The 12,627-nt window shown below is 58.2% G+C and overlaps 2 protein-coding genes across 3 annotated transcripts in view; both read right to left on the bottom strand.

The window, feature by feature from the left end:
- Positions 1 to 6,783, bottom strand: part of LOC144762134 (cullin-9-like) — a 518,599-nt gene extending 511,816 nt beyond the window's left edge. For both annotated transcript variants that reach the window (XM_078647278.1, XM_078647280.1), the window contains exon 1: positions 6,448 to 6,783. The gene's annotated coding sequence lies outside the window, so the exon portion shown is untranslated. The remainder of the gene's footprint in view (positions 1 to 6,447) is intronic.
- Positions 6,784 to 9,924: 3,141 nt separating this feature from the next.
- LOC144761602 (uncharacterized) lies at positions 9,925 to 11,986 on the bottom strand. Its single transcript, XM_078646901.1, has 2 exons — positions 10,741 to 11,986; positions 9,925 to 10,082 (listed from the first exon to the last, which is right to left on the bottom strand). The coding sequence occupies exons 1-2, from the start codon at positions 11,984 to 11,986 to the stop codon at positions 9,925 to 9,927; spliced, it is 1,404 nt and encodes a 467-aa protein (XP_078503027.1).
- Between the last annotated feature and the right edge of the window lie 641 nt (positions 11,987 to 12,627).

The raw sequence follows: 12,627 nt of genomic DNA, 5'->3' as shown, positions 1-12,627 counted from the left end.
GAAATTTCTCAAGCATGAAAGAATTTTTTTTTTTTTTTTTAAGCGGAGGTGTTGGCAGCAACTTTCTGCATGGAGCTCGAGTGGCAAATATGCAGTAAAGGGGCAGAGTGGCATGGAGCCCCCTGGGCACATATGCAGGTTAGTGGCAGGGTGGCATGGAGCCCCCTGGGCACATATGCAGATTAGTGGCAGGGTGGCATGGAGCCCCCTGGGCACATATGCAGATTAGTGGCAGGGTGGCATGGAGCCCCCTGGGCACATATGCAGTTCAGGGGCAGGGTGGCATGGAGCCCCCTGGGCACATATGCAGTTATGGGGCAGGGTGGCATGGAGCCCCCTGGGCACATATGCAGTCCAGGGGCAGGGTGGCATGGAGCCCCCTGGGCACATATGCAGTCCAGGGGCAGGGTGGCATGGAGCCCCCTGGGCACATATGCAGTCCAGGAGCAGGGTGGCATGGAGCCCCCTGGGCACATATGCAGTCCAGGGGCAGGGTGGCAAGGAGCCCCATTGGGCCATGTGAAGGGCAGGGGAAAGGTGGCATGGAGCCCCCTGGGCACATATGCAGTTCAGGGGCAGGGTGGCATGGAGCCCCCTGGGCACATATGCAGTCCAGGGGCAGGGTGGCATGGAGCCCCCTGGGCACATATGCAGTCCAGGGTCAGAGTGGCAAGGAGCCACATTGGGCACATATGCAGTTCAGGGGCAGAGTGGCATGGAGCCCCATGGGCACATATGCAGTCCAGGGGCAGGGTGGCATGGAGCCCCCTGGGCACATATGCAGTCCAGGGGCAGAGTGGCATGGAGCCCCCTGGGCACATATGCAGTCCAGGGGCAGGGTGGCATGGAGCCCCCTGGGCACATATGCAGTCCAGGGGCAGAGTGGCATGGAGCCCCCTGGGCACATATGCAGGTCAGGGGCTGGGTGGCATGGAGCCCCCTGGGCACATATGCAGTTCAGGGGCAGGGTGGCAAGGAGCCACATTGGGCACATATGCAGTTCAGGGGCAGAGTGGCATGGAGCCCCCTGGGCACATATGCAGTCCTGGGGCAGGGTGGCATGGAGCCCCCTGGGCACATATGCAGTCCAGGGGCAGGGTGGCATGGAGCCCCTGGGCACATGCAGTTCAGGGGCAGAGTGGCATGGAGCCCCCTGGGCACATATGCAGTCCAGGGGCAGAGTGGCATGGAGCCCCCTGGGCACATATGCAGTTCAGGGGCAGGGTGGCATGGAGCCCCATTGGGCCATGTGAAGGGCAGGGGTGCGGTGGCATGGAGCCCCCTGGGCACATATGCAGTTCAGGGGCAGGGTGGCATGGAGCCCCCTGGGCACATATGCAGTTCAGGGGCAGAGTGGCATGGAGCCCCCGGGCACATATGCAGTCCAGGGGCAGGGTGGCATGGAGCCCCCTGGGCACATATGCAGTTCAGGGGCAGGGTGGCATGGAGCCCCCTGGGCACATATGCAGTCCAGGGGCAGGGTGGCATGGAGCCCCCTGGGCACATATGCAGTTCAGGGGCAGAGTGGCATGGAGCCCCCTGGGCACATATGCAGGTTAGTGGCAGGGTGGCATGGAGCCCCCTGGGCACATATGCAGTTCAGGGGCAGGGTGGCATGGAGCCCCCTGGGCACATATGCAGTTCAGGGGCAGAGTGGCATGGAGCCCCCTGGGCACATATGCAGTTCAGGGGCAGGGTGGCATGGAGCCCCCTGGGCACATATGCAGTTCAGGGGCAGGGTGGCATGGAGCCCCCTGGGCACATATGCAGTTCAGGGGCAGGGTGGCAAGGAGCCCCCTGGGCACATATGCAGTCCAGGGGCAGAGTGGCATGGAGCCCCCTGGGCACATATGCAGTTCAGGGGCAGGGTGGCATGGAGCCCCCTGGGCACATATGCAGTTCAGGGGCAGGGTGGCATGGAGCCCCCTGGGCACATATGCAGTTCAGGGGCAGGGCGGCATGGAGCCCCCTGGGCACATATGCAGTCCAGGGGCAGGGCGGCATGGAGCCCCCTGGGCACATATGCAGTTCAGGGGCAGAGTGGCATGGAGCCCCCTGGGCACATATGCAGTTCAGGGGCAGGGTGGCATGGAGCCCCCTGGGCACATATGCAGTTCAGGGGCAGGGTGGCATGGAGCCCCATTGGGCCATGTGAAGGGCAGGGGCAGAGTGGCATGGAGCCCCCTGGGCACATATGCAGTTCAGGGGCAGGGTGGCATGGAGCCCCCTGGGCACATATGCAGTTCAGGGGCAGGGTGGCATGGAGCCCCCTGGGGACATATGCAGTCCAGGGGCAGGGTGGCATGGAGCCCCCTGGGCACATATGCAGTCCAGGGGCAGGGTGGCATGGAGCCCCCTGGGCACATATGCAGTTCAGGGGCAGAGTGGCATGGAGCCCCATGGGCACATATGCAGTTCAGGGGCAGGGTGGCATGGAGCCCCCTGGGCACATATGCAGTTCAGGGGCAGGGTGGCATGGAGCCCCCTGGGCACATATGCAGTTCAGGGGCAGGGTGGCATGGAGCCCCCTGGGCACATATGCAGTCCAGGGGCAGGGTGGCATGGAGCCCCCTGGGCACATATGCAGTCCAGGGGCAGGGTGGCATGGAGCCCCCTGGGCACATATGCAGTTCAGGGGCAGAGTGGCATGGAGCCCCCTGGGCACATATGCAGTTCAGGGGCAGGGTGGCATGGAGCCCCCTGGGCACATATGCAGTTCAGGGGCAGGGTGGCATGGAGCCCCCTGGGCACATATGCAGTTCAGGGGCAGGGTGGCATGGAGCCCCATTGGGCCATGTGAAGGGCAGGGGCAGAGTGGCATGGAGCCCCCTGGGCACATATGCAGTTTAGGGGCAGGGTGGCATGGAGCCCCCTGGGGACATATGCAGTCCAGGAGCAGGGTGGCATGGAGCCCCCTGGGCACATATGCAGTTCAGGGGCAGGGTGGCATGGAGCCCCATTGGGCCATGTGAAGGGCAGGGGTGCGGTGGCATGGAGCCCCCTGGGCACATATGCAGTTCAGGGGCAGGGTGGCATGGAGCCCCCTGGGCACATATGCAGTTCAGGGGCAGAGTGTCATGGAGCCCCCGGGCACATATGCAGTCCAGGGGCAGGGTGGCATGGAGCCCCCTGGGCACATATGCAGTTCAGGGGCAGAGTGGCATGGAGCCCCCTGGGCACATATGCAGTTCAGGGGCAGGGTGGCATGGAGCCCCCTGGGCACATATGCAGTTCAGGGGCAGGGTGGCATGGAGCCCCCTGGGCACATATGCAGTCCAGGGGCAGGGTGGCATGGAGCCCCCTGGGCACATATGCAGTCCAGGGGCAGGGTGGCATGGAGGAGGGGCAGGGTGGCATGGAGCACCCTGGGCACATATGCAGTCCAGGAGCAGGGTGGCATGGAGCCCCATGGGCACATATGCAGTTCAGGGGCAGGGTGGCATGGAGCCCCATTGGGCCATGTGAAGGGCAGGGGCAGAGTGGCATGGAGCCCCCTGGGCACATATGCAGTTCAGGGGCAGGGTGGCATGGAGCCCCCTGGGGACATATGCAGTCCAGGAGCAGGGTGGCATGGAGCCCCCTGGGCACATATGCAGTTCAGGGGCAGGGTGGCATGGAGCCCCATTGGGCCATGTGAAGGGCAGGGGTGCGGTGGCATGGAGCCCCCTGGGCACATATGCAGTTCAGGGGCAGGGTGGCATGGAGCCCCCTGGGCACATATGCAGTTCAGGGGCAGAGTGTCATGGAGCCCCTGGGCACATATGCAGTCCAGGGGCAGGGTGGCATGGAGCCCCCTGGGCACATATGCAGTTCAGGGGCAGAGTGGCATGGAGCCCCCTGGGCACATATGCAGTTCAGGGGCAGGGTGGCATGGAGCCCCCTGGGCACATATGCAGTTCAGGGGCAGGGTGGCATGGAGCCCCCTGGGCACATATGCAGTCCAGGGGCAGGGTGGCATGGAGCCCCCTGGGCACATATGCAGTCCAGGGGCAGGGTGGCATGGAGGAGGGGCAGGGTGGCATGGAGCACCCTGGGCACATATGCAGTCCAGGAGCAGGGTGGCATGGAGCCCCCTGGGCACATATGCAGTCCAGGGGCAGGGTGGCATGGAGCCCCCTGGGCACATATGCAGTTCAGGGGCAGGGTGGCATGGAGCCCCCTGGGCACATATGCAGTTCAGGGGCAGGGTGGCATGGAGCCCCCTGGGCACATATGCAGTTCAGGGGCAGGGTGGCATGGAGCCCCATTGGGCCATGTGAAGGGCAGGGGCAGAGTGGCATGGAGCCCCCTGGGCACATATGCAGTTCAGGGGCAGGGTGGCATGGAGCCCCCTGGGGACATATGCAGTCCAGGGGCAGGGTGGCATGGAGCCCCCTGGGCACATATGCAGTTCAGGGGCAGGGTGGCATGGAGCCCCCTGGGCACATATGCAGTTCAGGGGCAGGGTGGCATGGAGCCCCTGGGCACATATGCAGTTCAGGGGCAGGGTGGCATGGAGCCCCCTGGGCACATATGCAGTTCTGGGGCAGGGTGGCATGGAGCCCCCTGGGCACATATGCAGTCCAGGGGCAGGGTGGCATGGAGCCCCCTGGGCACATATGCAGTCCAGGGGCAGGGTGGCATGGAGCCCCCTGGGCACATATGCAGTTCAGGGGCAGGGTGGCATGGAGCCCCTGGGCACATATGCAGTTCAGGGGCAGGGTGGCATGGAGCCCCCTGGGCACATATGCAGTTCAGGGGCAGGGTGGCATGGAGCCCCCTGGGCACATATGCAGTTCAGTGGCAGGGTGGCATGGAGCCCCCTGGGCACATATGCAGTCCAGGGGCAGGGTGGCATGGAGCCCCCTGGGCACATATGCAGTTCAGTGGCAGGGTGGCATGGAGCCCCCTGGGCACATATGCAGTCCAGGGGCAGGGTGGCATGGAGCCCCCTGGGCACATATGCAGTCCAGGGGCAGGGTGGCATGGAGCCCCCTGGGCACATATGCAGTTCAGGGGCAGGGTGGCATGGAGCCCCCTGGGCACATATGCAGTTCAGTGGCAGGGTGGCATGGAGCCCCCTGGGCACATATGCAGTCCAGGGGCAGGGTGGCATGGAGCCCCCTGGGGACATATGCAGTCCAGGGGCAGGGTGGCAAGGAGCCCCCTGGGCACATATGCAGTCCAGTGGCAGGGTGGCATGGAGCCCCCTGGGCACATATGCAGTCCAGGGGCAGGGTGGCATGGAGCCCCCTGGGCACATATGCAGTTCAGGGGCAGGGTGGCATGGAGCCCCCTGGGCACATATGCAGTTCAGTGGCAGGGTGGCATGGAGCCCCCTGGGCACATATGCAGTCCAGGGGCAGGGTGGCATGGAGCCCCCTGGGCACATATGCAGTCCAGGGGCAGGGTGGCATGGAGCCCCCTGGGCACATATGCAGTTCAGGGGCAGGGTGGCATGGAGCCCCCTGGGCACATATGCAGTTCAGTGGCAGGGTGGCATGGAGCCCCCTGGGCACATATGCAGTCCAGGGGCAGGGTGGCATGGAGCCCCCTGGGCACATATGCAGTCCAGGGGCAGGGTGGCATGGAGCCCCCTGGGCACATATGCAGTTCAGGGGCAGGGTGGCATGGAGCCCCTGGGCACATATGCAGTTCAGGGGCAGGGTGGCATGGAGCCCCCTGGGCACATATGCAGTTCAGGGGCAGGGTGGCATGGAGCCCCCTGGGCACATATGCAGTTCAGTGGCAGGGTGGCATGGAGCCCCCTGGGCACATATGCAGTCCAGGGGCAGGGTGGCATGGAGCCCCCTGGGCACATATGCAGTTCAGGGGCAGGGTGGCATGGAGCCCCCTGGGCACATATGCAGTTCAGTGGCAGGGTGGCATGGAGCCCCCTGGGCACATATGCAGTCCAGGGGCAGGGTGGCATGGAGCCCCTGGGGACATATGCAGTCCAGGGGCAGGGTGGCATGGAGCCCCCTGGGCACATATGCAGTCCAGGGGCAGGGTGGCATGGAGCCCCCTGGGCACATATGCAGTTCAGTGGCAGGGTGGCATGGAGCCCCCTGGGCACATATGCAGTCCAGGGGCAGGGTGGCATGGAGCCCCCTGGGGACATATGCAGTCCAGGGGCAGGGTGGCATGGAGCCCCCTGGGCACATATGCAGTCCAGGGGCAGGGTGGCATGGAGCCCCCTGGGCACATATGCAGTTCAGGGGCAGGGTGGCATGGAGCCCCCTGGGCACATATGCAGTTCAGGGGCAGGGTGGCATGGAGCCCCCTGGGCACATATGCAGTCCAGGGGCAGGGTGGCATGGAGCCCCCTGGGCACATATGCAGTTCAGGGGCAGGGTGGCATGGAGCCCCATTGGGCCATGTGAAGGGCAGGGGTGCGGTGGCATGCAGCCCCCCTCAGCAGCCCAGGGACCCCTCCTCCTCCCCCCGGGGCCCCCATCACTCACTCACCTGCCAGGGGGGGGCGCGGCCCTCACTCCAAGGCTCCCGGACATGCACCTGAGGCGGTCCCACACCGGAGGTGACGCGCGGTGACGTCGGTACGGCCCGGGTGGCTCAGGTAGGGTGAACCCGGAAGTCAGCCGCTCCGGCGGGGGGGTGGGGAGTTCTGCCGCTCCGGCCGGGGGTGGGGGCTCTGCCGCTCGGGGTGGGGGTTCTCTCGTCCACGGGGGGGGGGTGTCGGGCTCCTCCTCCTCCTGCCTCAGGCCCGGGCGCGGCCTCCAGAGTCTGTCAGCCGGTGAGGCGCGCTGCGCTGACGTCACCAGAGCCACGCCCACACGCGGAAGTGCCGGACGCGCAGCAGCTGGACGCTGCGGCCTCGTGACACGTGAACTGCCCGCGCCCGTCAGCCAATCAACGAATGACAGGCAGCCTCCCAGCCAGTCCCGAGCCGCCGAGCTCGTGACCGAGCTAGGTCAGGCTCCGCCAGCCAATCACAAAGCGCTGTCTCCGAAGAGTCTGATCTAACGAACTCTTGACCTGAACTCCATCCAGCAAATCCATTTAGAAGCGTTCACCGAACCAATGGGAGGCTAGCACAGCGAGCCAATCGGAGGGCGCCATTCTTTCCCACCACTAACAGAGCCTGTCATTGGCTGGTAGCTCTTGCCTCATGGCTTCAGGATATTTGTCGCCTGAATAAAAACATTTCTAGCATTTGCAACAGAGAATTTTCGATTCTATTAAGAACAACAGAGGCTCAGATTATGCTTCTCTTTGCCTTACTGCAAACATACAGCAGCCAATGAAAACAACTTTAAACAGCATACCCCCGGAAGTACAACCCCCTCACAGGTATGCACCAATCCCCATTAGTCCATATACTGTATATAGTCCATGAAGCACATAATAACTTCCTCTTTCTTTGCAACAGAACTTTTTAACACAGTCCAAACTTGATCGCCAAACACTGGATCTCCAATCCTCCATCGGCGAGGGTCCCAACATGACCACGGAACATCATCTCCAGACGCAGAGTCGCTGTTGTCAATGCCTTATGCCGGTTTGTTATGTTCTCCTGAAACGAGAAAAGAAGTCGTAATACCCATACATCAAAGGTATGCAAGCAAACCAATGGGCGGGATGAAACCCACAGAAAGACACATAGTCAACATCATTATTCACAATGATCGAAATCAACGTTATATCTCAACATACTGTTTCATGGGTGGGATAATCTTCGCCTCCGTGTCCTTAATAGAATCGAAAATTCTCTGTCGCGATAGCTAGAATTTTTTTTATTCTATGTCAGTCCACGGAGGCTCTGATTATGCTAGTTTAAAGATGACCTACCACATTAGTAGCAACATCTACAATTGGTTTATGATAAAACGTTTTGAATGTCGAATCAGAAGACCAATCCATCGCAGTCATAATATCCTCTAAGCGGGAACCTGTAGCCAGAGCTTTGGAAGCCATCGCTCCCCTCACTGAATGGGCGCCAAAGGCTGCAGTATCAATACCTGCCAATTGCAATAACCAGGAGACCCACCTAGCCAGAGTCGCGGCAGAGACTGGGCGGAAAGGTTTCTGTAAAGAAATCAACAATTTATCTGCAACATCAGTCCTAAACTCTCGAGTAGAGTCCTCATAACATTTCAAACATTGACCCACACATAATTTACTGTGATGAGGGAATGCAGGGTAAGAAATACACTTAGAATTAGACTTAGTGTGTTTAGAAATGGTAAACGAAACCCCCGAGGGAGTAAACACACTACCTGCTATGTCCAGGGCACGAACATCAGAAACACGTCTACATAAATAATAATAATAATAATAATAAACAGTTTATAAAGTGCCTGGTAACACCTTCCCGGTGTGTCCCCGCGCTAGTAAGGAAGAGCTAGACACTTTAGCATAGACAGCCCGCCCCGACGTGCCCCTATAGCCTACATGAGATCAAACATAACAAAAGAGTCAGCTTGGCCGATAATTGCTTACGCGAAAGACCTTTATTCGCCGGCCAATTCTTAATAAAACGTAAAACCACATTCACATCCCACAACTGAGAGTACCGCGGAGTGGGAGGATTAACCAGTCTGATACCACAAACCACTTTACAGACCAGTGGGTGTCCTCCCACTGGCTTGCCATCCACATGCGGATGACCCGCCGAGATTGCTGATCTGAAATTATTGATCGTCCTATAGGCTAGACCTGTATTTGCCATTTCAGACAAGAAGTTAACGATCATATGGACACCGGATCCCAAGGGATCCCCTTGCCGTTCAGCACACCAACTAACCCATCGACGCCAAGCAGACTCATATCGCATATTTGTAGATGGGGCCCAGGACTGGGACAAAAAATACAAAGTGTCTTCCGAAACTCCCGGCATTTGCCAACGTCTCCGGAAAGTCTCCATGCCATAAGAGGCAAACGACCCTGAAGGACCAACGGATGAGGTTGACCTAGCGGGTCGGTCAGAATCTCAGGAAACGACTGCAGTCGCACTGGGAAAGCACATGACAGGGCCAGCGCTGCTGAAAACCACGCCTGTGCTCTCCAAAATGGAGATACCAGAATTATCTCCGCCCTCTGTCTGCGGACCTGAGCCAGAGTTCTCTGAATCATGGCGAACAGGGGAAACGCATAAAGCATACCCGTCGTCCACGACTGATGAAAGGCGTCCGAGTTGCTCGCTAGAGGGTCCGGCCGCCAACTGTAAAATAGGGGCAGTTGTGCATTGAGTCTGGAGGTGAAAAGATCCACTGTACAAGGACCCCATTTGGCATCGAGCTGGTGAAACACCTGGGGATGGAGATGCCAATCGCTGGAATCCCGCAGGAAGCGAGAATTCCAGTCCGCTACCACGTTGGTGCAGCCCGGGATGTACTCTGCTGTCACCGACATGTGATTCTAAAGGCAATAATGCCAGAAATCCTTGGCTATTTCCACCAGTAACCGTGACCTCGTGCCACCCAGATGATTGATATATCGGACTGCTGAGACATTGTCCATTCAAAGCAGTATACAGCAACTGGCCTTGAGTGGTGACAAAGTCCGAATTGCGAAAGAACCCGCTAAGAGTTCCAAACAGTTTATGTGGAGTTTCAACTCCTCCTGGGACCAACGGCCCCCTGTCTCCACTGACCCACACCGGGCTCCCCTGCCCCATCTGCTGGCATCCGACTCGATTACTATTTCTGGGACTGACGCAAAAATGGCCTTGCCCTTCCACACATCCATGTGCTGTAACCACCATGATATCTCCGTCCTCGCCTCTTGCGTCAACAAAATCTGTTCTGTATAACTGAGGCCTTTGCGGAGATGTAATATCTTCAACCTCTGGAGTGCCCTGTAATGGAGGGGACCCGGAAAAATAGCCTGGATGGACGAGGCTAGAAGGCCCACCAATCTGGCTAAAGTCCCCAATGATATAGTCTGCGCAGACAAAGCTTTCCTCAACTCCTTCTTGATGGCAATTCATTTCTTGAGCAGCAACAACAGCTGAGCCGTGACTGAGTCCACCTGGAACCCCAGAAACTCCATCGACTGAGACGGCGTCATGACAGACTTGTCCGCATTGATGACGAAACCCAACTCCTGAAGGAGCTGCGTCGTCAGAGCCAGATGACGAAGAACTGTAGCAACATTTTGGGCCATTATCAGGATATCGTCTAAGTAGATGATAAGCCTGACCCCCACTCTCTCAGAAATTGCACCACCGGCCTGAGAAGCTTGGTGAAACACCAAGGGGCGGACGAAACTCCGAATGGCAGCGCAGCGTAAAACGTACCAAGCGCCTCCCCACTGAAACTGCAGAAACCGCCTGTGGGGTGGAAATATGGGAACCGCCAAATAGGCGTCTTTTAAATCTAGACGCATCATCCAATCGCCTTCTAGAAGTAAATCCCAGAGTAAGTGTATGCCTTCCATTTTGAAATGGCGATACACTACCCAAGAGTTGAAATCCTTGAGATTCAACACCAGATGATAACCCTGATCTTTTTTGGGGACGAGAAACACCGTTCTGGCAAACCCGTGGGCGTGTGGCGAAGTCCGCACAATAGCTCCTTTCTGCAACAGGGATGCAACCTCGTCATCTATGAAAGACCTCTCGACGTGGGTAAAATGAAGAGGGTGAGGAGATTGAGCCTGCCTGGGAGTATTGTAAAACTCTATCTGAAAGCCCTTCACTGTCTGTAAAATCCAAGGGTCGCTTGTCAGGGTTCTCCACCTGTGGACAAAACCAGCAATCCGACCCCCCACTTTGACCACTCCCTCCTGAAGAAAGTTTACCTGAATAAGAGGTGTCTCTGTCATTGTTGTTACCTCTGTATCCTCCTTTCTGGCCTCTGCCTCTACCCCCACGATTTCTGGTTGGATAAAAGTTGGAGCGATGGGGGCCTCCACGTCCACGCTGTTCTGAACCTCTTGAGGCCTGATTGGAGCCACGGCCGGGCGCTCGACCCCTGTTGCAACCGGCCCTGGTAAAAAGGCCCGCATTAAAGACCTTTTTGATGTTGCTCTGGACCTTGTCGAGAGCCGAAAAGGTGGAAACATATTTGCCCAGTTCTTTTACAAACTTATCTCCAAAGAGCAAGCCATTTGCCATGATCCCAGCCTCCGAAGTGGCCATATCTGCAAGTTGTGTATCGATCCGCATGAGGAAAGAACGGCGCCGTTCCGTAGACACAGCGTAGTTGGCATTTCCCAGAAAGCAGAGGGCCCTCTGCGCCCATTCCAGGACCTCCGTCGTATCCAGTGGCGTGTTGGACTCCTTGGCCTGCACTGCCCTGTCCAAAATCTTCGTGAGGGGCCCGCACACGTCAAGGAGCTTGTCCTGACAGCCCCTCCACGCCCTGTCCAATCCCTTCTTGGGGTCCTTAGAGAACTTCTTAAGGAAGGTGGCCATATTGGGGTCCAGTTCTGGGGTCTCCATCACCTTGCGCAAGAGGGCCGGCCTGGGACATTCCGATCTAAGAACCGAGCGCACAAAGCCCTGTCTGATATTGCCCTGTACGTAGTGTGCTACCCCCACACAAGGCACCCATTCTGTGGATCTAGGGTGTATAATATTACTAGGATTGAAGAGCAAATTCTTGCTGGGAGGAAGAGGATTCACGGATTGCGATCTGCGCTTTTTCTTAGATGCCTTCTTAGGCGCCTCAGACTGATCGGAATCAGAAGTGTCAGGTAGGGAGGATGAGGTGTCATCGTCATGGAATTGAGAAGAAGAAGACTGACGAGAACTCCCATAGCCCCCATGGTCATCAAGGACATTCGCTGCCATCTTGGCAAGCACCTCCGAAGATTGGTGATAAGAGGGTCCACCATGGTGTGACTTAAATTTACGCTTGCCATAATTTAGCAATGGTTTAGTAAAGGGCTTCAATGCATTAACCAATGCCTTATTCACTGAACCCTGGACGTGGGAATCAAGGGCTTCCAAGAGCTGTTCCTCCAGTTGGTGCTCATCCTCATCATACTGCACCTCATCTGCATATTCAGCCCACTGATCTGCCTCCTCGGCATAGTACGCCATCTCAGTAATTCAGGAGGTTGGAGGAACTTCAGGGGGGGGGAAGCCCAGGGGTGACACTGGAAGCTAAACAGAAATCTATAGAATCACGAACAAATGCCTCAGTGTAGTCAAATCAATGTGGAGGTAGCCACCCCTATTACCTCCTAAGGCAGGGCCTTGGTATGCTTTTGCGCCCCGTCGGGCGTTCGAAGGACTGAGGGCTGAGGCAGAAGCGGTCCTAGCAGCGCGAAAACCCAATCGGTAATGAAAAGGCCGATGTGGGCATTCGCGCATGCGCGGCCCGCAGGGCAACAAAAAGCGGAATGCTCTCTAAAGCGCGCAGCGCGCGTCTGTCCTGCTCCCGCTCCACAACGGAGTATTGCCCCCTAAGCGCCGGAGCACTCCACACACAAGCCATCAGCGCCCAAGCTGGGCCGAAACAAACGCGCAACACGCGTGAACGAACCGCAAGCGCATGAGCGCTCAACCATCAATGCGGCAAGCAAAAACAAATAAAGGGCAACACACAAATAAATAATTATCGCGCGCCGAGCGCGCTAACAACTACCAATAATCGTGAGCAATCGGCTGACAGTCGCGCCTTGTAAAGATACGAACATTTTAATCACATATCAGAAATAGAATGTAAAAACCACTTAACT

Source organism: Lissotriton helveticus, chromosome 6, assembly GCF_964261635.1.
Source record: "Lissotriton helveticus chromosome 6, aLisHel1.1, whole genome shotgun sequence".
Lineage (NCBI taxonomy): Eukaryota > Metazoa > Chordata > Amphibia > Caudata > Salamandridae > Lissotriton > Lissotriton helveticus.
The sequence above is the reverse complement of the archived record's forward strand: the minus strand, read 5'-3'. Positions and strand labels throughout refer to the sequence as shown.